Source organism: Rhinoderma darwinii, chromosome 2 (genome assembly GCF_050947455.1).
Source record: "Rhinoderma darwinii isolate aRhiDar2 chromosome 2, aRhiDar2.hap1, whole genome shotgun sequence".
In the NCBI taxonomy this organism is placed as follows: domain Eukaryota; kingdom Metazoa; phylum Chordata; class Amphibia; order Anura; family Rhinodermatidae; genus Rhinoderma; species Rhinoderma darwinii.
This window is the reverse complement of record NC_134688.1, coordinates 15,776,651-15,803,892: the sequence shown is the minus strand read 5'-3', so window position 1 is coordinate 15,803,892 and position 27,242 is coordinate 15,776,651. Positions and strand designations below refer to the sequence as shown.

The 27,242-nt window shown below is 46.5% G+C and overlaps 1 protein-coding gene across 2 annotated transcripts; it reads right to left on the bottom strand.

Annotated features, from left to right (window-relative positions):
• Positions 1 to 8,205: 8,205 nt before the first annotated feature.
• Positions 8,206 to 25,849, bottom strand: DDIAS (DNA damage induced apoptosis suppressor). Of its 2 annotated transcripts, none has more exons than XM_075851390.1 (5): positions 25,806 to 25,849; positions 19,222 to 19,427; positions 17,285 to 17,440; positions 12,773 to 12,890; positions 8,206 to 10,931 (listed from the first exon to the last, which is right to left on the bottom strand). In XM_075851390.1, the coding sequence occupies exons 2-5, from the start codon at positions 19,332 to 19,334 to the stop codon at positions 8,808 to 8,810; spliced, it is 2,511 nt and encodes an 836-aa protein (XP_075707505.1). In that variant the 5' UTR covers positions 19,335 to 19,427; positions 25,806 to 25,849; the 3' UTR covers positions 8,206 to 8,807. The 2 variants fall into 2 exon arrangements, with proteins under 2 accessions (XP_075707505.1, XP_075707503.1); XM_075851388.1 differs by lacking the exon at positions 25,806 to 25,849 and adding an exon at positions 23,516 to 23,935.
• Positions 25,850 to 27,242: the final 1,393 nt, after the last annotated feature.

The following is a 27,242-nucleotide window of genomic DNA, read 5'->3' as shown; positions in this document are numbered from 1 at the left end:
TTTAAATATATACAGCTGTTACATCGCTCCGATCAAGCTCCGCTCCCCACTCGCAGCTGCGGGTCTCCATTACGGCCGCCGTTCTTGGATCATGTCACGAAGCTTCAGGTTTAAAAGGGAAGTTCCACCTACGATCGTTCGTCCATATGCATTTGCATCATGTCGGCAGCACATCTCCCGGTTTACACAGGGCCATGATCGGGATCGAGTGTTCGCACGAGCGTTTGTTAACCTAATCATTGGCCTGTGTAAGGCTATGTTCACACAGAGTTTTTTGACGCGGAAACCGCGCCGCAAAACTCATCAAAAACAGCCCGAAAATGCCTCCCATTGATTTCAATGGGAGGTGGAGGCGTCTTTTTCCCGCAAGCGGTAAAACCGTCTCGCGGGAGAAAGAAGGGACATGCCCTATCTTTGGGCGTTTACGCCTGACCTCCCATTGACATCAATGGGAGGCAGAGAAAGCGTATTTCGCTGCGTTTTATGCCCGCGGTGCTCAATGGCCGCGAAAATCGGCGTGCAGGGAGAGGAAAATCTGCCTCAAACTTCCAAACTGAATTTTGAGGCAGAAATTCCACCTGCAAAAAACTCTGTGTGAACATAGCCTAAGAGGGCCTTAAAGGGGTAGTCCCGGCTGTTTTTTTACACTGATGACCTATCCATAGGATAGGTCATCAGTATAGGATCGGTGGTGGTCCAACACCCGGATCCAGCACTGATCAACGTTTTCGGCTGCCTCTAGGTGCCGAAAGCTATACAGGATCGGTGCCAGAAGCAGATGGCACCAACCACTGTATAGCGGCCGTGCTGCAACTCTGCTCTTATTGACTTGAGTAGGAGCAGAACTGCAGTTCTGCCGCTATACAGTGGTCGAAGCCATCTGCTTCCGGCACCGATCCTGCACAGCTTCCGGCGCTCGTTTATCGGCATCTTTTATGCGAACCAAAAAATGTTGGCGAGTCGGCAGAACATCTCCCTGTGTAATGAGGGAAAGTGCTGCCGACCTGATGCAAATGCCTGCGGATGAACGATGGTAGAAATAATCGCTCGTCCCCATACATTACCGATCATTGCTCATTGTGAATGGCACTAAAATCGCCGATCAGTACTCGTTTTCACGGCTAGTATCGGGCTGTCTATAAGAACCTTGAGTAGATTGGCGGTCACTGGAAGTACAAAGTACGACATTGTCTCTATCTGTTTTCAGGGCAGGGGAAATGTTCTTCGGTGGTCTTCACAATGGTCTTTACTGGAGTATGGACAAGGATCAATAGATGAAGCAACAAATTATTCGGCCTTTCACCAAAGCCATGTTTTTCAGTGGTACCTAAACACAGCTGGATTTCTGCCGCTTTGGGTCTGTGCTTCTAATTTCAAATCAAAGACGAGGAGCAGAAGTAGGGAGTCCCAGGCACTTGACCAAAACTTGAACATGCATCAGAAGTTTGGGTAGCCCTGGGGGCAAACTAATTTTAAATAAACTGAGGCCTCCTCTTGTTTGAGGTCCTTGGCTCGCTCTTATTTTAATGCGTTAGGTCTTTTATATGGATAATAGATGGGTGACAACACAGCCATTACAGTACCCAGAAGTTGTCACCCTCAAACTTTGAATGGTCTGTAAATCTGCACTAATAAGACTTAAGAAGGCCACACCCAATCCAACGATCTGGCGATAACTTTTAAAGATCACAAGCGATTGACATGTAACTGATCGTTCCATTTTCTCATAATCCCTTACTGTAGCACAGGTTCCAAGCGCAGGTAGATGTTTCACAGGCAGTGGTTGTCAGATTTACATTCCTCCTCTCTTCAGTTGTGTGTCAGTCTTCACCGCATTTCCGGCATTCTATTCATGAACTACGGCAAATATTTGAAATAGCAAAATTTTTGGTTTTGCCTTGAATTGTGGGAGGGTGGAATTATTTCTGATAATAAAACGCAACTATTATTATGCAGTCCACAGGGTCCCCCGTGAACGGCCCTTTAATAGCAGTTTTATAATAATCAAGTATTAGGAGGATACAAGCGACACAAGAGGAATAATAGGGCAGCACATAGAGTTGGCCCAACCCTTGATGAACCCACGGCTCATCACGCAAAGAATACGACAAGCTTCAATAGGTAGATTTATCTCATTGATGGCTTTGACTTGCAGGCTCCAGCTCCGCTCTCCTATCTTTCTCTATATAATAGGGCAGTGAAGGCTGCCTGGGTAGATTTCTGGCGAGGCTGCCTGGCATGATACCCATCCAGCATGTTTCTGCTCACATGAGGGACCTCCCCGGGTTCCTCAATGAACCGTCCTCATTTGGGGAGACGCCAGCCGCATTGTTTTATTCACAGAAGCAAAGAACTTGGCGGCAGATAATATGAGGACTGACGTATCATCCGCCCATCCCCCAACACTCGCCAAAACCACAACAGCGGCGGCAGCAATGTGAATCTGACCTCATGGACGATTCCTAAAATGTATTGATTCTTAGGAAATAAATGTGACAAACATCTGGGAAGTTTTCTGCGTGTAGTAACTATACAGAAAACTGTGAATGTCCTTATATGAACACTATTTTTACTGTTAGGATAAATTCGCATAGATTTTCCGCAACGGATTTCGCTGCGGAAAATCGGCAGTATAATACAGTAGCAGCAGAGTGGATGAGATATGAATGATGATCTGCGTAAATGAGGAGAGGAAAAAACGGTCAGAAATTGACCTGCGGTGCGTTTTTTTAATCCGCAGCATGTCAAATGTATTTGCGTAATCGCTGCTTTTTTGGAGTGTGGAGGTAAAACCTGCAACAAATAGCAGATGTTCAGTTTTTTCGCGGCGGAAAAGCTGCGATTCCGCCGCAAAAATCGCAACTCAGAAAAAAAATAAATCTTATACTTACCAAGAATTCGATGCTTCTTCATCCAGGGCAGCCTCTTGGGATGACGTTTCATCCCATGTGACCGCTGCAGGCACGGTAATTTTATCAATTTTTTCCACAATTTGTTGCGGTTTTTCGTCCGGAGTTCCCTGCGGCGACCAGGATGGATATGCTGTGTGCTTTTATGCAGCATATCCACCCTGTGTGAACATAGCCTAATAATCTAAATAACCTACAAATTCTGTGTTGACACATACAACATATTTATGAGCGTTGGACCGCAGCTGTTGTTGATGATGATACAGAGCTCCAAATCCACTGCTTTTCTCAAACAGCCATAGAGTTAAATGATAACATTTTGGCTGCCTGCAGTCACCACTAGAGGGAGCTTACTGCATAGGGATTTATACAGATCCCCTTAAATGAGTTGCTCTATAAAACACATGTATCCCCTACAGGATAGGGGATACATCTGTGATCGCTGGGGGTTCGACCTCTGGGACCCCCAGCAAAAAGGAGAATGGGGGACCAAAAGTCCCCCATGAGAAGCATGGGACTTCCCGGGTTCTGCATCCAGCTTGTGCGTCTGGAAGCTCCATAGAAATGAATGGAGCGCCGGTCACGCATGCACACAAGCGCGACTGGCATTCCATTAATTTCAATGGAGCTTCAAGACACAAAAGCCGGAAGTTCCATGCTTCCCATGGAACACTTTGGGGGACTTTCTGTCCCCCGTTCTCCTTATCGTTGGGGATCCAAGCGGTCGGACCCCCAGCTATCACACAGGATAGGGGATACATGTGTTTTGTGGCACAACCCCTTTAAACTTCATAATAAATCTGTTGTCTGCAGTGAGCTCCCTCCAGTGGTAGTTGTAGGCATCCAAACTGTCTATGCAGGGGATTTGGAGCTCCCTATCAGAAAAATTAAGCTACAATCTCTATAAAGATATACTAAATAATAAAAATCTGTAGCATTATAAAAGAGGGCTGGTGATGATGTCACATATGGATGTAAATGTTACTGGATATAAAGCAGTAGGGGGCAGGAAGTTTCTGGACTTCCTGCCACTCATCTCATTGAAGAATACTAGTGAGCCTCTCCCCAGCCTTATACATTTAGAAGCCACCATATGTTATACACTAAATGGCCAAATAATACAGTTCAGATGATTCAGGAGCAAGTACTGCAAACAGATACATAAAATCAAGCACACAGCCACGCAACCTCCATAGACAACCATTGCCAGTAGTATGGGTCATACTGAAGAGCTCAGTGACGCTACAAGTGGCACGGTCATAAGATGCCACCTTTACCATAAGACAGTTCATGAAATTTCTGATCTGCCCGGGTCACCTGTAAGTGTTATTATTATCTGCTAGATCTGCCCAGTCACCTGTGTTATTATCTGCTAGATCTTCCCCGGTCACCTGTAAGTGTTATTATTAACAGTGTCCTTACAGTGTAGGTCTACTAGATCTGTTCCCGCAGGCACAGATATTTCTTTGCACACATACAAATATATATACACACAAATATTTTGATACAATTGTTTCCCATGTGGTGTAGTATAGAGGATCTGTCAGCTCTCCTGTGTGGTGTAGTATAGAGGATCTGTCAGCTCTCCTGTGTGGTGTAGTATAGAGGATCTGTCAGCTCTCCTGTGTGGTCTAGTATAGAGGATCTGTCAGCTCTCCTGTGTGGTCTAGTATAGAGGATCTGTCAGCTCTCCTGTGTGGTGTAGTATAGAGGAGCTGTCAGCTCTCCTGTGTGGTGTAGTATCGAGGATCGGCCAGCTCTCCTGTGTGGTGTAGTATAGAGGAGCTGTCAGTTCTCCTGTGTGGTGTAGTATAGAGGATCTGTCAGCTCTCCTATGTGGTGTAGTATAGAGGATATGTCAGCTCTCCTGTGTGGTGTAGTATAGAGGATCTGTCAGCTCTCCTGCGTGGTTTAGAATAGAGGATCTGTCAGTTCTCCTGCGTGGTGTAGTATAGAGGATCTGTCAGCTCTCCTGTGTGGTGTAGTATAGAGGATCTGTCAGCTCTCCTGTGTGGTGTAGTATAGAGGAGCTGTCAGCTCTCCTGTGTGGTGCAGTATAGAGGATCTTTCAGCTCTCCTGTGTGGTGTAGTATAGAGGATCTTTCAGCTCTCCTGTGTGGTGTAGTATCGAGGATCGGCCAGCTCTCCTGTGTGGTGTAGTATAGAGGATCTTTCAGCTCTCCTGTGTGGTGTAGTATAGATGATCTGTCAGCTCTCCTGTGTGTCGTAGTATAGAGGATCTGTCAGCTCTCCTGTGTGGTGTAGTATAGAGGATCTTTCAGCTCTCCTGTGTGGTGTAGTATCGAGGATCGGCCAGCTCTCCTGTGTGGTGTAGTATAGAGGATCTGTCAGTTCTCCTGTGTGGTGTAGTATCGAGGATCGGTCAGCTCTCCTGTGTGGTGTAGTATAGAGGATCTGTCAGTTCTCCTGTGTGGTGTAGTATAGCGGATCTGTCAGTTCTCATGTGTGGTGTAGTATAGAGGGGCTGTCAGTTCTCCTGTGTGGTGTAGTATAGAGGAGCTGTCAGTTCTCCTGTGTGGTGTAGTATAGAGGATCTGTCAGTTCTCCTGTGTGGTGTAGTATAGAGGGGCTGTCAGTTCTCCTGTGTGGTGTAGTATAGAGGGGCTGTCAGTTCTGCTGTGTGGTGTAGTATAGGGGACGTGTCAGCTCTCCTGTGTGGTGTAGTATTGAGGGGCTGTCAGCTATCCTGTGTGGTGTAGTATAGAGGATCTGTCAGTTCTCCTGTGTGGTGCAGTATAGAGGATCTGTCAGCTCTCCTGTGTGCTGTAGTATAGATAATCTGTCAGTTTTAGTGTGTGGTGTCGTATATAGGATGTCAGCTCTTCTGTGTGGTGTAGTATAGAGGATCTGTCAGTTTTCCTGTGTGGCGTAGTATAGAGGATCTGTTAGCTCTCCTATGTGGTGTAGAATAGAGGATCAGTCAGTTCTCCTGTGTGGTGTAGTATAGAGGAGCTGTCAGTTCTCCTTTGTGGTGTAGTATAGAGGATATGTCAGTTCTCCTGTGTCGTGTAGTATAGAGGATATGTCAGTTCTCCTGTGTGGTGTAGTATAGAGGATATGTCAGTTCTCCTGTGTGGTGTAGTATAGAGGATCTGTCAGCTCTCCTGTGTGGTGTAGTATAGAGGATATGTCAGCTCTCCTATGTGGTGTAGAATAGAGGATCAGTCAGTTCTCCTGTGTGGTGTAGTAAAGAGGAGCGGTCAGCTCTCCTGTGTGGCGTAGTATAGAGGATCTGTCAGCTCTCCTATGTGATGTATTATAGAGGATATGTCAGCTCTCCTGTGTGGTGTAGTATAGAGGATCTGTCAGCTCTCCTATGTGGTGTAGTATAGAGGATATGTCAGCTCTCCTGTGTGGTGTAGTATAGAGGATCTGTCAGCTCTCCTGTGTGGTTTAGAATAGAGGATCTGTCAGCTCTCCTGTGTGGTGTAGTATAGAGGATCTGTCAGCTCTCCCGTGTGGTGTAGTATGGAGGATCGGTCAGCTCTCCTGTTTGGTGTAGTATAGAGGATGTCAGCTCTCGTGTGTGGTGTAGTATAGAGGAGCTGTCAGCTCTCCTGTGTGGTGTAGTATAGAGGAGCTGTCAGCTCTCCTGTGTGGTGTAGTATAGAGGATCTGTCAGCTCTCCTGTGTGGTGTAGTATCGAGGATCTTTCAGCTCTCCTGTGTGGTGTAGTATCGAGGATCTTTCAGCTCTCCTGTGTGGTGTAGTATCGAGGATCGGCCAGCTCTCCTGTGTGGTGTAGTATAGAGGATCGGTCAGTTCTCCTGTGTGGTGTAGTATAGAGGATCTGTCAGCTCTCCTGTGTGGTATAGTATAGAGGATCTGTCAGCTCTCCTGTGTGGTATAGTATAGAGGATCTGTCAGCTCTCATGTGTGGTGTAGTATAGAGGATCTGTCAGTTCTCCTGTGTGGTGTAGTATAGAGGATATGTCAGCTCTCCTGTGTGGTGTAGTATAGAGGATCTGTCAGCTCTCCTGTGTGGTATAGTATAGAGGATCTGTCAGCTCTCCTGTGTGGTATAGTATAGAGGATCTGTCAGCTCTCATGTGTGGTGTAGTATCGAGGATCGGCCAGCTCTCCTGTGTGGTGTAGTATAGAGGATCGGTCAGTTCTCCTGTGTGGTGTAGTATAGAGGATCTGTCAGCTCTCCTGTGTGGTATAGTATAGAGGATCTGTCAGCTCTCCTGTGTGGTATAGTATAGAGGATCTGTCAGCTCTCATGTGTGGTGTAGTATAGAGGATCTGTCAGTTCTCCTGTGTGGTGTAGTATAGAGGATATGTCAGCTCTCCTGTGTGGTGTAGTATAGAGGATCTGTCAGCTCTCCTATGTGGTGCAGTATAGAGGATCTGTCAGCTCTCCGGTGTGGTGTAGTATAGAGGATCTGTCAGCTCTCCTGTGTGGTGTAGTCTAGAGGATGTGTCAGCTCTCCTGTGTGGTGTAGTATAGAGGAGCTGTCAGCTCTCCTGTGTGGTGTAGTATAGAGGAGCTGTCAGTTCTCCTGTGTGGTGTAGTATAGAGGATTTGTCAGCTCTCCTGTGTGGTGTAGTATAGAGGATCTGTCAGCTCTCCTGTGTGGTGTAGTATAGAGGATCTGTCAGCTCTCCTGTGTGGTGTAGTATAGAGGATCTGTCAGCCCTCCTGTGTGGTGTAGTATAGAGGATCTGTCAGCTCTCCTGTGTGGTGTAGTATAGAGGAGCTGTTAGTTCTCCTGTGTGGTGTAGTATAGAGGATCTGTCAGCTCTCCTGTGTGGTGTAGTATAGGGGATCTGTCAGTTCTCCTGTGTGGTGTAGTATAGAGGAGCTGTCAGTTCTCCAGTGTGGTGTAGTATAGATAATCGGTCAGTTCTACTGTGTGGTGTAGTAAAGAGCCGTCAGCTCTCCCCCAAACCGTGGACACAATTGCCTATAATTTCAGCACTGTACTAATATGTTAATGTAACAGAATGTACACAGATGGTGACATACTATAATGGCAGATTGCAGCAGCAGGTTCAACAACTCTCCACAAATGAATTATGGAGATGGGAGGGAACTACAGGAAATATCTGCAACCCTGACTGAGCCCTTTCAGCCAATCAGAAGAACCAGGACTAAAAACAGTAAGGGAAACATCTGAAGTCCTCTTGGTGCTCCTGACTAGTGGGCCGCACTCACTCACTGTTTGGATATAGCGCCCCCTATCAGCATATACATGGATGTGAATGCACCCACTAGGGGTTGATCCTTGTAACGGAGGCTGTGCCTTTGAATAACAAACTATAAAATCCTACATCTTGTTAATATATTTATTCACTTCTTTTATGCAGATAATTTTCATTCTAGGCAAAGTAGAAAACAACTCTTGTTGATAAATATATGCGTGTAGTGGCTGTTAACGGATCTTATTGTGGTTAAATTTTTTATTCTGTTTAGAAGAACCAGTCTTATTAACTGAACTAGAAGACGTGTATATTGAGTATCCATCCATTAAATGTGTTTCCCACTATAATAAATGATGGAATATTGCTAGGATCGGTAGGAGAGTGACTATCGAGACCACCACAAAATCTCAGAATTCAGGAGCCGCAACGCTACTTAAGCGCTGCTGCCTCCATAACTCAGGGAACGACACTGTGCAGGGAAAGACATAAGGGGGCTCAGAAGTCAGACCCCCACTGAGCCTAAAGAGCCTGTGTAATGCTTAATTTCCCCTGTGGTGGCGCTGCAGGGAAACTGAACACTTACTGATGGGTTTTTCCACAGATTACCTCTGATCGTTGGGGGTCCCAGCAGGTGGACTTTTTGTGACCTGCTTATTGTTAACAAGTAGAGGTTGTCCAAGGTGGACAACATCTAAAAATCCTATTTCTATAAATAGGACACATACTTTTCCCTTAAAAAAGACGCCTTTGAAGACCGCTAGTTGACTGAGAAATATTTGACTTCCCAGAAAACAGTTCTGGAGACCAATCACTTGGAAGTTGTTTTTGTACAGATGTAAGTTGATCTTCAGCATCCTGCAATGAACGGTTCACGGGAGACATGCTCTCCAGCGTATGACCGCCACGATTGATTCGTTCATCTCCACTAGGGTTCCTACAGTCTGATCTTCTTACTGTACACGTTAGGCCATCATGAGGTTTTTCATTACTTCCCAAAACGTTCTCTCTCTTAAAAGGTTTGCGGGTCAAGACTGACCTTCTATTCTTTGGGATCAGTGCTGTTGACGCCTCAGTATTTGGAAAAGGGGCCAAATTTGGGGACCAAAGGGAATAATTGTCAGAGGGTCCATAAAAAATGGAGGATTTTCGTCGCCTGATGGTTTTTAGGAGGATTTGTCCAATTGTTCTACTTGATTTTGTCCTTACGGAAACGATGGAAGACTTGGACGCCATCTTAAAGCACCAAGGGTCAACAGTAAGTCTGCTGGTTCCAGAAAGTCGTCTTAGTACTGGAGTGGATTGCAAATAAGGGATGAAGTCTTCGGTGATCAAATTATTCCACGTTTCATAATTCTCCGGCAAGGAGCTGACACTTGTACGGGAACCTCTATGGCCATACGGTAGGACATCTGTACAGGGAGAATCGGTTAAAGAGATCGGGAGTCTTCCTTGACTCCTATTAGGAGACCCAATGCGTTGCAAAGGTGAGGACCCCTCCAAAACCTCTTCTGAATTATTAGTATCTTCAAAAAGATCTGCAGAAGCATTGTAGTGGTCACCAGACATGGTGGATTTTACTTCACTTCGTACTTTTTCCACATTCACATCTGAACTTTTTAGTTTATCATCTACATAGTCCCTACGACTCGAAACTAAATTTTCCAACGACATCGCTGACTTGTCCAGATCTTCCAAAAAAATGCACATGTCTAAGCTATCACCGCTGTTCAAAAGAACCTTCCGACATGGTGGACTTTGCCGATCCTGCTCCTTGGTCGAAAGAACAACCCAAGGACTCTTCTCTATTGACTCTTGGAAACTTGCCAACTTTAAGACCTCAGAAGGAAAGGTCTGGTCAAATAAAACAGTGTCATCCATCCTTTTAACCTTACAGTGATGGTTGAAGACGGACATATTGGATTCATTGTTAGAGAATTGGTCAAAGTCGCAGTGTGACGCCTTCACCATTGTATCACTTTGGGTTGACTGTGCATCTGGAAAGTTCATCCAGTTGCCCGGTCGTCTGCATTCTTGCTCATTTAATGGTTTTTCCTCTATGCTTGTAATCGGTTTGCTTTCTTTAGCAATAAAGTGAGGACCTAAGGCTTCGCCGTCTTCTATTTTTGCTATAAACTCGCTCAGGCTTTCGGAGAATGGGAAATCTTCCCAAATTTCCTCCTTGGCTTGATGGATTTCAGCTGTCTGGGAAGGGAGTTGCATAGTGCGTGCTGAACAGCTTTGGCTCCGACAACTTCCTGACTTACAAACGTCCTGCAAATACCATTCTTGTCCGAGAGCCATTTTTGATTTGGAAGAAAAACTATGGGACGGTGAGGAGCTTTGAGAACGGTCGGCATTAGTGCGTATATGTTTGAAGGAAGAACATTTAACTCTTGGAGTACTGATACTGGAGGAATGGGTGGCCATATCCGTACTATTTAGTTTTCTTTGCGTGCATTCTGTAGTGTTGGGAGATGGCGGAGGTTCCGGATACAGAACCCGCTCTGCTCTGCTACATTCATCTTGAGATTCAGCCAATGTGTTGCTTAGGGGTGAGGACACCAAGCCAAGAGACTGCTGCCAGTACTCAGAATAATGATCGCAGCTCCGATGAAGGCTGGAGCTGCTCTCAGAAAACCCCAGATGACTTACATCCCGGTTTGTGGTGTCTGTAGATGAATCAGTCTTGGTTTGTATGGAGTGGCTACTCAATATGGAGGCCACCAGCCCATTGAAGTAGCTTAGAACTGTGCAGCTCATTGGGTCGTCGTTGTGGAGAATAATCTGGGATGCAATTATATTCTGGTGCACATTAGATTGAGAAAGGGAATTACTTCTGTCAAAATTCTGAGGAATCTGAACAAAAAAATAAATAAAAATAAAATATATTTTGCACATAGGGTTTTACTAGAATGGATAAAATTGTAGCAACTTCTCAGCTGTAAGAAGGATTAGGATTGCATATGTTTTTCAGACACTTCGGCCTCATGCACACGTCAGTATTCTGGCAAGTCGTTTTCCCCAGTATTTGGAAGCCAAACCCTCCAGGAGTGGGTCCGAAACACGGAAGAGGTGCAAATCTTTCCACTATAGGTGTTCTCTGTTTATGTTCCACTACTGGTTTTGGCTTACAAATACTGAAGCAAAATACTGACCAGAATACTGACGTGCGCATGAGGCCTTAAAGTGTATGTAACTTTTCAGAATAAGTGGTCATATGTGTGTACATGAGGAATAACACTGTTTCTGGCCATTAAATGACTTCTATTCTGCATTCTTTTAGATATTTTCCCCTCTGCAGGCTCGATCTCTAATTCTCAGTTTTCTCTGAGGTAGTGGGTGGAGCCTAATTGCTATTATGTCTCCCATACACTTCACAAAGAGAAGACAACATCCTGCTCCCCTCTCTTTCACGCGCATTATATATATATATATATATATATATATATATATAAGCAGCTTGGAGGAGATCATACAGCAGTAATGAGCAGTGTAAGATGTAACACTTACCAGCAGCCCATATCCCCCTATATATAGACTTCTATGGGCAGCCGTGTTTGTGTCTCTTCGCTTTCTCTGCTTCCCCCTCCCCTTTCAATAGACTTGTATGGGCAGAGTCTGTGTCTCTTTCTTACTCCTCTCCCTCCGCCTAATCCCCATGGACTTCTATGGAGAGCATGTCTGTTTTACTCTCTGCTCCTTCCTCCCCTCTCAATAGACTTATATGGGCAGTGTCTGTGTCTCTCCCTGCTCCCTCCTACTGCGCTTCCCTCCCCTCTCCATGGACTCGTATGGGCAGCATACCTGTGTCAGTTTCTCTATGCTCCATCCTCCTGCTCCCCCTCCATAGACTTATATGGGCAAACTGTGAAGAGACACCCCCCCCCCCACTTCCTGTAGTCTCAGGCTTCTCAGCTGTGTAACTAGAAACGGATTTGGTTTGACAACACGGGAAGGACCGCAAATTACAGAAAGGGAGACATCTAGTGGCTGTAACACAGAACTTGCATGGATTAAACAACTCAATTTTAAAAGTATTAGATTAGCATAAATTTAAAATAATTGTGTCCATGAAAATTACATCATGCATGATACTGCAGTCACATCGAGAGCTGCATTTAAAATTCTTCCCGTTGACCCATCCAACTGAGCTCTTAATCTCTTACAATGCATTGGAGAGCAGCGAATAATAAGCTTTTTGCAGATCCTCAATGCACCAAAACAGAACACAGTACAGACAATGATACAGCAAAAGCAGCAGGGAGGGTCTAACAGAAAAAAACAGCAGAATCTTAAACGTCGCTTTGAATGTTTTTCTGATACAGAGCTACAACTTCCTTCATGCGATCACTGAGTTAAATGATAAAATTCTGGATACATACAGCTTCCACTAGGGGGAGCTTAGTAGCTTGCTGCATACGGTTCTATTATTGAGATATATGTAAAAGTAACATGCAGTAAGCTCCCCCTAGTGGTGGTTGCAGACAGCAAAGAATTTTGGACCTATTTATATAAAAATAAATAAAAAGGTGCTCGGAGCGGACGTTCACTTCACAAAGAACAAAATACAGACATAAATATGGAGCTAAATGCAGACATTATTTCAGGTCAGTATTTAGCTATGTATTTCAATACTCAAGTGTGAACGAGGCTTTAGGTTGGACACAAACACAAAAGGGGCCAGAACCGCTTTTTACCTTGACAGCAAATATGAAGCTTCTGCCAATAAGACAATGTTCTGCAGCCTGGAATAGCAGTTCCTGAGCTCTGTGACGTTCGAGATCCCCGGAAAGTTGAGATGAAACCTGCAAATGACTTGAAGAAGCAAAACAAACATATATAAATATATATTAAAGTGTAGCTAAATGTTTGACAAACTTCTGACATGTCAGAAGTTTGGATTGCTGGGGGGTCCGAGCACTGAGACCCCCACCAATCACTAGAACGAAGCAGCTGAAGTTCTCGTGTGAGCGCTCAGCCGCTTCTTTTCTGTTCGGCTTTTTCCGGAAAGCCGATGTAGAGTTTCTATTGAGTCCGTACACCGATACGTTTACCGCTACCAATACCGGTTTGTGTCTGTTCGGCTTTTTCCGGAAATAAATTTATCGTGTACGGGTTGGGCCCCTATGCGTGCACCCCCCCCCCCCCCAGTGCTGGCGCTATCTGAGCCTCTACACAATGTGACTATGACGTGCCAGAAGTTTGTCAAACGTTTAGCTACACTTTAAAGGGGGGGGGGGGGTTCTCCGCTTTGGACAATCCCTTATTGTTAGAAGGGTCTCCACTGAAGGTCCTATCATCCAGATACCCTGTGATCAGCTTCCCAGATCATCTGTAATGTGTGGAGGAACCTGGCAGCAAGTGTTCCATATCCCTGCAGCTCCTCCGCAGGAAAAATGAGGTATTACACAGTTTGTATTGAAATCAATAGGTTACCGATATAATGTTTCTACATACTGGGTCAACACCACCTGAGACTGCTGCCGAGACTGGGAATGCTGGATTATACAGCTCAGTGAAGACACGTTCTGGGACTGGGAAAGCTGGGTTATACAGCTCAGTGATGATACGTTCTGAGTAGGGCTGGGCGATTTTGCCAAAAAATGTAATCCAGATTTTTTTTTTTTTCAACACTTTGGGCGATTTTCAATTTGAATCTCAATTTTCTTATATTTTTCTGTTTATTTATCAGTAATACCAAGAGATCATTTCATAAATTTTCTTTATATAAATAACTTTAACATCTAGTGCTATAATTATTTGACGTGACTTCACAAACTTTTAACCTCTGCAAATACGTAATCAGAAATACAATTTGAAAAATGTTTATATAATTGATTATAAGTTCTGTGTTCCCCGGCAGAATCTATAATCAATGATGCGCTGCGTGCACCAGCATCCCCCTCTGCCCGTCACCCCCTCAGCCGGTCTCCGACATTGCAGTGAGATCAGTGTATATTGCAGCAGGGCCAGGCAGATATTGCAGCAGGGCCAGGCAGATATTGCAGCAGGGCCAGGCAGATATTGCAGCAGGGCCAGGCAGATATTGCAGCAGGGCCAGGCAGATAGTGCAGAGCGGGCGAGATTACATTATAGTGTCTGCAGTGTGAACAGGACCCTGCGCAGCACCGGCCCCACCATGGAGTTTAATATAAATGACATTAAAGAGGCTCTGTCCCCACATTATAAGTGCCCTGTCTCCTATATAAGGTGATCGGCGCTGTAATGTAGGTGACAGTAATGCTTTATATTTAGAAAAACGATCTATTTTTACCACTTTATGAGGAATTTTTAGCTTTATGCTAATGAGTTTCTTAATGCCCAAGTGGGCGTGTTTTACTTTAGACCAAGTGGGAGTTGTATGACGCTGACCAATCAGTGACCAATCAGCGTCATGCACTCCTCTCCATTCATTTACACTGCACTAGCGATATAGTTATAATTTGATTAATCGCCCAGCCCTAGTTCTGAGACTGGGAAAGCTGGGTTATACAGCTCAGTGATGACACGTTCTGGGACTGGGAAAGCTGGGTTATACAGCTCAGTGAAGACACGTTCTGGGACTGGGAAAGCTGGGTTATACAGCTCAGTGAAGACACGTTCTGGGACTGGGAAAGCTGGGTTATACAGCTCAGTGATGACACATTCTGAGACTGGGAAAGCTGGGTAATACAGCTCAGTGATGACACGTTCTGAGACTGGGAAAGCTGGGTTATACAGCTCAGTGATGACACGTTCTGAGACTGGGAAAGCTGGGTTATACAGCTCAGTGATGACACGTTCTGAGACTGGGAAAGCCGGGTTATACAGCTCAGTGATGACACGTTCTGAGACTGGGAAAGCTGGGTTATACAGCTCAGTGATGACACGTTCTGAGACTGGGAAAGCTGGGTTATACAGCTCAGTGATGACACGTTCTGAGACTGGGAAAGCTGGGTTATACAGCTCAGTGATGACACGTTCTGAGACTGGGAAAGCTGGGTTATACAGCTCAGTGATGACACGTTCTGAGACTGGGAAAGCTGGGTTATACAGCTCAGTGATGACACGTTCTGAGACTGGGAAAGCTGGGTTATACAGCTCAGTGATGACACGTTCTGAGACTGGGAAAGCTGGGTTATACAGCTCAGTGATGACACGTTCTGAGATTGCTGTGGAAACTGGAAAATTAAAAAACAAAAATAAAAAAAAATAAAAAAAGTTTTCCATGAAAACAGAGTTTAAAAAATACCCCTTTCTGACGGATTTGCCCCTTTAGCCCGGCATGACTTCCGGATTACACCTCCCAGCCGGACTATGGGGTCATTTCCTGATCATCCCATGCTGGATTATCAGTGCTCTGGACCGCTGTTTTTCCGAGCTGCATATTCTGGATCATAGAAGGAATCAATTGTGACATTTTCCATTAAGGAGAATGTAAAACCTGCCACAAAGGACGTTCTTTTTGTATAAACAAGTAATTTAAATAAAAACATTTATAAAAAGGAAAGATTTGTCAGAAAAATTATCTTCTCTGTAAGAGCGAACGCAGCCGCGGAATAAAGTGTAATAACACGTGCCTGACAAATCACCGCAGACGCCGAGCCGGAGGCGCCGCAACATCCAGACAATCAAAATGGAAATGAACGTACATCTAAGGGAACACGTAAACGCCGCTCTGACACATCGTTATTCACCAGGGTAAATATTAGTCGCCGTTCTGCGCAGTACAGGAGAATTCGGATTGTCTTCCATTAGTCCGCTGCATAGATACCAGACAAGGCCCTGTTCACATCACGCTTTTTTTCTCCGTTTAACATATATATGCCGGAAAAAGCTCAGTGGGCTGTGATGGATGCCTAACAGTAGCACATCCATTACCATAGACTATATAATGGCACCCGTATAACGGATACTAATTTATAGCTACTGAAAAGCCCATGACGTATACGTGTAACGGATGCCCGTGACGTACGCCATGCAGTGCCATCTGTCACCCGTAGGTTACCATGTTAAATGACTAGTTCTAATCACGCCAGGCTGATACGAGAGTATTGTGCGATTGATGTATTTAGCCAACAGAAGAAGGCCTAGATTGGATATAATTGTGACAAACCCTCAGCTGTGAGACATATTAAAGGGTGCGTAGACTTTTGCAATCATTTATTTTACTCTAATGCATCTAAAATAAAAACTAAAGAAACTTTGCAAATAGTTTTGGCAAAAAAAAAAGAAAATAAATGATTCTATTTTGTGTCTTCAGCTCCTATGCAGACCTTTGGGTATCCATAGTAACAGACTACAAACAAACTTTGTGTAGCCTGATCCTGCAGTCGTGTGTTACGTCTGTCCCCACTTCCGTCAGCAAGATGAGGCAGCTGGAGTGGAGTAACACGTGACTGCAGCATCAGACTACAAAGTGTTTCTTTGTAGTCTGTAACCATGGAGACACATAGGTCTGCATAGAAACTGTATACATAAAACAGTAGGAGATTTTTAAATCTAGAATATTTGCAAAGTTGCTTTGTATTTCTATTTTGAATGGAACGAAGCATCACGTCAACAAGAATGTTTCCATTCACTGACCGCAAACAGATATTCAAAATGGTGAGGAATCGAAATGTAAAGTGAAATTGGAAAGTTGCAGAACATCTTATTTGGGCATATGGACATCAGAAAGAAATCCCCCCACTCTGGAACCCCCGGTGGATTCAAAGCGACCAAGTATTATAGCATTAACCCTTCGTTGAATGGGCGCTGCATAATATTACATCTCCCTTCCAGTAATGCTTAGGCCCTGTTCACACTGCGTTTTTATGCAGGCAGACAATTCTGCCTATAATATCAACTCCGATATTTTTTGGAGTGTTTTTGTACCACAGGCGTTTTTTTCCGCAAATTTTGCCACGTTTTTTTTTTACCTCATACTTCAACAGGCAATAAGAAGCGTCAAAAAAACGCTGCCGTTCGCAGCATTTTTTTCCGTCTCCCATTGATTTCAATATTTCTTATATATCTTGTCCCAGTATTGAGTTACATCTTGTCTTATGCTCCAGTCACATACAAAGCTGCATTTAGAATTCTAGTAGATTCCGGTTACTCTGAAAATAAATGCTTACATCGGATTGCAGCTCTAGAAGTGACTGGAGTAGGATATGATGAGACTCATGACTCAGAAGAAAATATACAAAGACCACAGGTAATCCTGATCTCCGGGACTAGTATCTCACCTGTGCAAGGAATCAGCGCTGACTCCAAAAATCTTCTCCAAACTAGTTCCAAACATGGTGATAACATGAAGACTGCGCTCCTCCGAGACCTTCACACACAGTTTATAGCGATGTCCGGCGGCTTTACACGTTGTGCCACATTTATGACATTCATACCTGGAAAATGCAGCACAGAATATGGATCTAGACACAAACCGTGTAAGTACGAGAGTGAGAGCCAGACAGAAAAAGAGAGACAGAGAGAGGGCGACAGAGAGAGGGCGACAGAGAGAGGGCGCGAGCGGGAGACAGGCGAGCGAGCGGGAGACAGGAGAGCGAGCGAGCGGGAGACAGGAGAGCGAGCGAGCGGGAGACAGGAGAGCGAGCGAGCGGGAGACAGGAGAGCGAGCGAGCGGGAGACAGGAGAGCGAGCGGGAGACAGGAGAGCGAGCGAGCGGGAGACAGGAGAGCGAGCGAGCGGGAGACAGGAGAGCGAGCGAGCGGGAGACAGGAGAGCGAGCGAGCGGGAGACAGGAGAGCGAGCGAGCGGGAGACAGGAGAGCGAGCGAGCGGGAGACAGGAGAGCGAGCGAGCGGGAGACAGGAGAGCGAGCGAGCGGGAGACAGGAGAGCGAGCGAGCGGGAGACGAGCGAGCGGGAGACGAGCGAGCGGGAGACGAGCGAGCGACGAGCCAGCGTGAAACGAGCCAGCGTGAAACGAGCCAGCGGGAAACGAGCCAGCGGGAAACGAGCCAGCGGGAGATGAGCCAGCGGGAGACGAGCGAGCGGGAGACAGGAGAGCGAGCGAGCGGGAGACAGGAGAGCGAGCGAGCGGGAGGAGAGCGAGCGAGCGGGAGGAGAGCGAGCGAGCGGGAGGAGAGCGAGAGAGCGGGAGACAGGAGAGCAAGCGAGAGGGAGACAGGAGAGAGAGGGAAACAGGAGAGCGAGCTAGCGGGAGACAGGAGAGCGAGCGAGCGGAGAGCGAGCGAGCGGGAGACAGGAGAGCGAGCGGGAAACAGGAGAGCGAGCGAGCGGGAGACAGGAGAGCGAGCGACAGGAGAGCGAGCGAGCGGGAGACAGGAGAGCGAGCGAGCGGGAGACAGGAGAGCGAGCGAGCGGGAGACAGGAGAGCGAGCGAGCGGGAGACAGGAGAGCGAGCGGGAGAGTGGGAGACAGGAGAGCGAGCGGGAGAGCGAGCGAGCGGGAGAGCGAGCGAGTGGGAGACGAGCGAGCAGGAGACGAGCGAGCGACGAGCCAGCGGGAAACGAGCCAGTGGGAGACGAGCGAGCGGGAGACAGGAGAGCGAGCGAGCGGGAGGAAAGCGAGCGAGCGGGAGGAGAGCGAGCGAGCGACAGGAGAGCGAGCGGGAGACAGGAGAGCGAGCGAGCGGGAGACAGGAGAGCGAGCGAGCGGGAGACAGGAGAGCGAGCGAGCGGGAGACAGGAGAGCGAGCGAGCGGGAGACAGGAGAGCGAGCGAGCGGGAGACAGGAGAGCGAGCGAGCGGGAGACAGGAGAGCGAGCGAGCGGGAGACAGGACAGCGAGCCAGGAGAGCCAGCCAGGAGAGCGAGCGACAGTAGAGCGAGCAAGATGAATCGCGCTATAACACATGCGGTTTTCGGCCGTGCAGCAAAACTGCACTGTGTGAATGCACGTTTAGGAGGTTAATAAGCCCAATAGTCTCCAAATGATATTAATGGAGGTCCTAAGGATGCATTAACCACTACACTGCCGGGAACACAGACTGTGCACCCTCGACCAGTGGGCCGTCCCAGTGTCTCTGCAGCACAGCTCCGACCTGTTACTTCTGGCGTCATATACAGCAAACAGCTAAGGGTTAAACGCTCACATTTTCCTGGCAGTGTGTACCCTCCACACATACTGAACCACACATAGTATGTCTGCCCTCTGGTGGTGGTATTATATAATGACAGGGGGAGAATACAAATCTGTGTGTTACCTGCAGGAGGTCAGGATGAGCCGGGAGCAGCAGTTCTGACAGGCCGGATATATGAAGCTGCTGTTCTGGATGGAGAGGACCGTGCCGACCAGAAACCTCCTCCTTCCATTCATAAAGCAGTCACCACCAATGTTCCCTCTAAGTCCTGGCAGCTCCTGAGCGGGGCAGTCAGGGAGCAGAACGAGTCTCCATTAATAGTGGGCGATCTGATGACCAAAAGTAAAACCCCCAGTAAACGCGAATATATCATACTACATAAGGGAATAAGAAAACTGATTTTACATACTATAATATTACAAGTCCAGCAGTAAAATAGACGACAATTATAAACACCAATTATAGGAATCAATGAAAGAATCCCTCATTACACCACTGTCACTGTATATAGCGCCACACAGACCCCCATTTATATAAAGTGCCACACACCGCCCCCTGCAGATAGCGCCACACACAGACCCCCTGTAGATAGCGCCACACACAGACCCCCTGTAGATTGCGCCACACACCGCCCCCCTGTAGATAGCGCCACACAGACCCCCACTTATATAAAGTGCCACACACCGCCCCCTTCAGATAGCGCCACACACAGACCCCCTGTAGATAGCGCCACACACAGACCCCCTGTAGATAGCGCCACACACCGCCCCCCTGTAGATAGCGCCACACACAGACCCCCTGTAGATAGCGCCACACACAGACCCCCTGTAGATAGCGCCACACACAGACCCCCTGTAGATAGCGCCACACACAGACCCCCAATAGATAGCGCCACACACAGACCCCCAATAGATAGCGCCACACAGACTCCACAGACCCCCTGTATATAGCGCCACACAGATCCTCCTGTAGAGCGCCACACAGCCCCTCCTGTATATAGAGCAACACAGACCCCTTGTAGATAGCGCCACACACAGCCCCCGCTTGTATATAATGCTACACTGCAATCCCCCCCATGTATATAGTGCTACACAGAAATCCCTCCCCCCGTATATTGCCACACAGACACCCCCCTCAAAAAAAATATATTCTACTTAGGCCTTATTCACACGAACGTGTTATACGTCCGTGCTACACGCGTCGCACGGACCTATGTTAATGGGGCCGTTCAGACTGTCAGTGAATTTCACGCAGCGTAAGTGCGCTGCGTGAAACTCACGACATGTCCTATATTTGCCCGTGTTTCGCGCTGCACGCACCCATTGAAGTCAATGGGTGCGTGCAAATCGCGCTCGGCACACGGAAGCACTTCCGGGGTGCCGCGCGTGATGTGCGCTACAGTAGTAAAAGAAATGAATGAAAACAGAAAAGCCCCTCCTGCTTCTCAGTTTGTAAACATAAAAACAGAGTGTCACAATGATTCCGGCTGCGCGAAAATCACGCAGCCGCGCACCATATGCTGACGCCACACGGACCTTTTGCGCGCGCAAAACTGACACGTCCGTGTGAATAAGGTCTTAACGGCACATCTTTATAGGGAACACTGGTCACCACCGCTGTAATGTGATAGGGAAACAACAGGGTGAATAACTGAATGCTGCAGCGACGCAGGAGGAGCTGCAGGTATTGGGCTCTATTCACATCACGTTTGAGGGTTCAGTCGGATGTATATGTGGAGAGGATTTCTCAATATTTATAGCACTGTATAGACATACAGCGGCATACATCACCCATAGACTCCCATGATAAATGAAAACGTATACGGCGCGGTATACAGCTCTTGGTGCACGTGCTTCATACGCATTAGATTTTCTTTTAGTAAATTCACCCCTGTAAAGACTTTTGAGCGACATTATAACTGTATTGGTTTATCTGCGCAGTTGCAGCAGATGTAGTAGTCTCAGTAATGGGGCCGCCACTAGGGGGCGCTTGCTGCATGTGTATTTATAGTGCTCCTATTATGTCCGTATTAAACTAGTACCAGCGTATTGTAGAGGAGACTGACCTGTTTCTAGTGTTTATTTTCAGTTTCTGCCTCCTTTGTAGAGAAATCCGTTTTAAGTTTATGCTAATGAGGGTAGGGCCACACGGAGCGAACCTAAAAAGGGTCGCAATGCGGCCAACAACCGCGCCGGCACCATGTTCGGGGCGGCTGTCAAACAGCCGGTTAGTGGCCACATGTTCACGCAGGTAACCAGTCCCTTTATCTGCAAAATCGTGCGGCCATGAATTAATACACTCTGTATGGCCGCACGATTTTGCAGGTTACAACAAGTTACCCCGTATTCATTCTCTATGGCAGCGCCGGAAAAAGCCGAACACTGCACTCGGCTATCTCTGGCGCTCCCATAGAGAATGAATGGAGCGGCAGTGCGCGTGTAAGGCTGGATTCACACGAGCATGTTCGGTCCGTAAAGGACGGAACGTATTTCGGCCGCAAGTCCCGGACCGAACACAGTGCAGGGAGCCGGGCTCCTAGCATCATAGTTATGTACGACGCTAGGAGTCCCTGCCTCGCTGCAGGACAACTGTCCCGTACTGTAATCATGTTTTCAGTACAGGACAGTAGTTCCACGGAGAGGCAGGGACTCCTAGCATCGTACATAACTATGATGCTAGGAGCCCGGCTCCCTGCACTGTGTTCGGTCCGGGACTTCCGGCCGAAATACTGCTCGTGTGAACCCAGCCTTACTGGAATACCCCTCAACTAGGTATTTGAGAGCCGCTCCTACATAGTGCTAGCGCGGTTGTTGGCCGCGTTGCGACAGTGTCAGGGCCGCTCCGTCCCCTGAGGGTGTCACCGTTGAACCTAAATGCTCCTATGTCAATCCCCAGTTCAACCCCCCCCCTCCCTTCTTACAGTGATTGACAGGAGCCAGGCAGCGTAACCGGCGCGTTCATGCCTGGCCCCGTACTGTCTGTAAAGCGCCCACGTCCCTGCTCTTCACTTGGCGCATGTGCAGTATCTTTCTGTTCGGCGGGCCAATCGGCAGTACTGCACATGCACAGCATCCCTGCTCCTTATTTGGCGCATGTGCAGTACTGCCGATTACAACATCGAAGGACGCTTTTCACGGCACCCGATAGTCTTCACGGACCCATTCACTTTAGCGGGTGAATCGGGTCGATGAAAAATGGTCCGAGTTCTCAATCCGAGGAAAGATAGAACATGTTCTATCTTTCCTCAGATCACTGGCGGGACTTGGCCGGCGCACGCTGTTGTGTGCATGAGGCGTTAGTGTCCTTCCAGAAATACTCTCCCATCCGAAGTAACACCGGGCGTGGGGAGCCACTCCTGCATGCTGGGCGGCACTCTTAGGGTATGTTCACACGGCAGCGTCCGTAACGGCCGAAATTACGGGGCTGTTTTCAGGAGAAAACAGCCATGTCGTTTCAGCCGTAACGGCATGTGCAGGCGCTTGAACGCCGCGTCCCTTACGGACGTAACTGGAGCTGGTTTTCCATGGAAAACGGCTCCATTTACGTCTGAAGAAGTGACATGACACTTCTTTGACGCGGGCGTCTTTTTTACGCCCCGCCTTTTGACAGCGGGGCGTAAAAAAAATGACCGTCTGAACAGAACATCGTAAGACCCATTCAAATGAATGGGCAGATGTTTGCCGACGCTATTGAGGCGCATTTTCAGACGTAATTCGGGGCTAAAACGCCCGAATTACGTCCGTAAATAGTGTGTGTGAACATACCCTTATCGCGGCAAGTGCAGGACGCCCACAGAGTATCGCGCACTGGTCCAACTCTAATTAGCGCCACACTTGTCCACAGGTGGTGTCTGGTATTGCAACTCAGCCCTATTGACATGAATGTGAACGAGCTGTAATACCGCACACTCCCTGTAACAGAAGAGGTCTCATGAGGACAAGCTATGTTTGGGCGGCCATTTTTGTTTTACGGTTGCGGGTCTGAAATGTCTCCATATTGAAAAACTCCAGTCGTCTTATCATAAACATCCGATATCACATTATACTGGAGAATCTGCGGCTCACAGCGATATTCTGAGGTGATATCAACCGGTTATCACACAGATCCCTCTCCAGCGGCTGGTGAACTACAAATCCCAGCATGCCCTCCTACCAGCGACTTTTAGTTCTACCACCGATGTTTATTTACAGGACACACTGGGACTGTAGTTCATTAATTAAGCATCGCTTTGGCATGCTGGGACTTTTAGTTCCCAAAGAAGAGGACTGCAAACGGCCATGATGGGCTTTGTAGGCTGCAAAGAACGCTGGGACATGTAGTTCTAGACTAAATCATTTCAAGTTACCTAGACGTCATTATAGAAGACATCCAGGGCGCCGCTACACAGCCAGCACCGCGCTCATACCCAAACACTCACCTCACCAAGAGACTACTACAGCCTTTGCCTCCACAGGTTTTTAAACTAAGCGCCTACGTGACGTCATCACTGCGTTACGAACCTGGAGAACCCAAAACTACCAATCAAAGCGCTTCTTACTGTAGGTCCCACAGAATGTAAAGATCGCAGTCATTAGATGAAGCAAATCCTTTGAACTTTTACTAGAGGAAAATGGGTTTTTCCAGCTATTGTGCCACTTATCGACGCCATGTTGTTGTAGCTGATACCATAGCTTTTGCAGCAAAATAAACTTCAAGAAAATGGCGTTCGCAATTAGGTAAACAGGGACAGATTCCGGATTAATTTAACCCTTTAGCCGCTAATATTGAACTGTCTTGGGGGGATTGCTATGAGAAAACATTTACAATAAATATATTTATATAGACACATCATTAATAACTCACTGTATATAGACTTCTTTCAAAACGGAAACTAGAAACAAGAGAATTACAAAATCCCCAAAAGCAAATCTTTTAAATGCAAATAGAGAGATTAGTAAAACTCTGAAAATTCACTTTCGCCATTGGACAAAATTCCTATTAAAAATCCGTATTTCCCTCAAAACAGACAATGGAGGCTGGAATAGGGATCTGTATTAAAGTATTTCAACCTCCATTGACTTATAAGTAAGAGATACAGCTCCGTAACAATGTGCCGGTCGTGAAACGCCTCAAAAGTTTTGCTTATCACTACAGGATACGTAATAAACCTGGATACTCGAGACGCAGGCCTATACATGTGCATGTGGTCTACCACTATGAGGCGCTGATTGGTAGCTTTCTTCAGGATAAGGCCACACGGAGCGGCCCTGACACGGTCGCATTGCGGCCAACAACCGCGCCGGCACCATGTTCGGTGCGGCTGTCAAATAGCCTGTTAGTGGCCGCACGTTAAAACGTCCCTTTATATGCAAAATCATTCGGCCAGGAATTAATACACCCTTTATGGCTGCACGATTTTGCAGGTTACAACAACTTACCCCCCTATCCGTAGGGTAAGGGGTAACTTGCTGATCGGTGGGTGCCCGAAGATGCCCGAACCCCAAGTTTGAAGCGAGCGGCAGGTCGCTCATGCGCACTGCCGCTCCATTCATTATCCCTGTTCTCATAAACGGAGCTCCCTCTCATCCCACTGACACCCGGCGATAAGATCGCCGAGTGTCTGCGTCTCCGATGGCAGCCGGGGGCCTAATAAAGGCCCCCAGCTCTGCCTGTAGTGAATGCCTGCTAGATCATGCCTCTGGCATGACCTAGCAGATGGCTGTCCGTTTTACACACAGAAGTATTGCAGTGTATTATCAATGCGATCGGATAATCGCATAGTGAAGTCCCCTAGTGGGACTAGTAAAAAAGGTGAAACTAAAAAATTTGAAAAACCCACTTTTTCCACCTTACAAACTGCTTTATTATTAACAAACAAAATAAAGTAAAAAAGTTACACATATTTGGTATCGCCGCGTCCGTAACGACCCCAACGATAAACTTATTACATAATTTAACCCGCAAGGTGAACGCCGTAAAAAATTAAATAAAAAACAGTGCAAAAATTGCTGTTTTCTTTGAATCCAGCTTTAAAAAAAAAATTTGATAAAAAGTGATCAAAAAGTCGCATCTACTCCAAAATGGTACCGATAAAAACTACAAGTCGTCCCGCAAAAAAAAAGCCCTCCTACAATGGCATCGGCGAAAAAATAAAAACGTCACGGCTCTTCAAATATGGAGACGAAAAAACAAATAATTTTGAAAAAAAAAAGTGTTTTCATTGTGTATAAGTAGTAAAACATACAAAAACTATACAAATTCGGTATCGTAACAACCCGCTGAATAAATTTGTTGTGTTATTTATACCACACGGTAAACGGCATAAATTTAGGACGCAAAAAAGAGTGGCGAAATTGCTGTTTTTTTTCTATTCCCCGACAAAAAAAAGTTATTAAAAGTTAATGAATAAATTATATGTACCCCAAAATGGTGCTATAAAAAATGACAACTTGTCCTGCTAAAAACAAGCCCTTATACAGCTATGTCGACGCAAAAATAAAAAGGTTATAGTTCTTTGTATGAGACGATGGAAAAACGTAAAAAATGGCTTTGTCATTAAGGTCTAAAATAGGCTGGTCATTAAGGGATTTCCCAGGATTCACATTTGATTGCTGATCCTCAGGATAGATAATCAATATCTGATTGGTGGGGGTCCGACCTGCAGTGCCAGGCACAGACACCCATACAAATGAAGCTCAAGTATGTACACAACAAATGTCATAACTTACAATCTAGACATGGAGCATCTATGTACACACTTCCTGTGTTTACATCATCTAGAATCTGGGTGTGGTCTATTTACAAGTTTCCTGTGATGTCATGATATAGTTCTAACATATTATGACATCATCAGACCTATAAGTATGTCTCACACCCTGACCAATGTGTCGGTCTTATCTCTTCACTGTACAATTTATGTATTTGTCTTTTCTTTGTGTTTTTGTCTTTTTAATGGCCTTTATCATTTCCATTTTGTTCTATGTTTTTTGCTTATTTAAAATTCTTTATAGGATCTGACTATTCTAGCGCCTGAAGACCGGAAAATCTAGAAATATTAGAAAAAATATATCAGTCCATATCATTCAAGGTTGCAGTCAGGGCCGGACTGCCCAACTGGCAATTCTGGCAAATGCCAGATGGGCCGATGTCTGCAGTGGACTGACTGCTCTCCTCCTCATCCGCGACTTCTGTAGCTCCGCCCCCTCCTCTCTGACCTCTCTCTACATGGGTCAGTCAGTCAGTTAGTCAGTCAGTCAGTCACCCAGCCCCTGCAGTCTCAGTTGTGCTCCTGCTAGGTATGACATCACAGCAAGGGGTGGGGCCTTTTAGGAGAAAAGGGTGGGGGCCTCCCAGATTACAGAACAGTTTATAAAAGGAAGCAGCAGCAGTGTGATTGTCTACACGTGTATACAGGGGAAGAGAGAGGAGTGGGGGATTGCAAGATGAAACTGTATGTTGGAGGGGGCTGAAGGGAAGGAATGATGTTTTTTTTTATATGGGACTGTTTGTTGGATGGGGCTGAATGGAAGGGAAGGAGGTTTTTCACATAGGACTGTATGTTGGAAGGGGCTGAAGGGAGAGGAGTGATGGTTTTTTTTAACATAGGACTGTATGTTTCAGAGGACTGAAGGGTGGAGAGTGATATTTTACATATGAGACTGCATTTTGGAGGAAGATGAAAGAAAGGGAGTGATGTATTTTTTTTATGTTGGACTGTATGCTGGAGGGGGCTGAAGGGAGGGGAGCAATGTTTTGCACATGATAATGTATGTAGGAGGGGGTTGAAGAGAGGGATTTTTTTTTAGGGTCTGATCACATCACGTTTTGGCCCTTCGTCCAGCGTGCACATTGGGAAAGCTCCCTATATACTCGTTAAAGTGTCCATAGAGTCATTTGCCCGACGGAGTCCAAAAGAGTGTCCTTTGACCTCCGTCAGGCTTGTATACATCAGTATACCTTTTTTATGTAGGATAGAATAACGTAGTATACAACACTATTCCATCCTGATGGATCCCGCAAAAAAAACCTATACCACACTCTATGGCATCCGTCACAGGTATATGTTAAACGTATACTTTGGAGAGTTTTACAGGACCGGAATCCCTGATAAGAGCATCAGGAAACCAACAGACCCGGGATTTCGGCCCTGGGGAAGCCCCTGATGT

What these genes read in the sequence shown, in the direction of transcription:
- DDIAS (XM_075851390.1), bottom strand. Translation starts at nt 19,334, where the DNA reads ATGAATGGAAGGAGGAGGTTTCTGGTCGGCACGGTCCTCTCCATCCAG. An exon ending in CTCATCCTGACCTCCTGCAG is followed by an intron (nt 17,441 to 19,221) that starts GTAACACACAGA and finishes TGCATTTTCCAG; the next exon opens with GTATGAATGTCATAAATGTG. An exon ending in AGCGCTGATTCCTTGCACAG is followed by an intron (nt 12,891 to 17,284) that starts GTGAGATACTAG and finishes TGCTTCTTCAAG; the next exon opens with TCATTTGCAGGTTTCATCTC.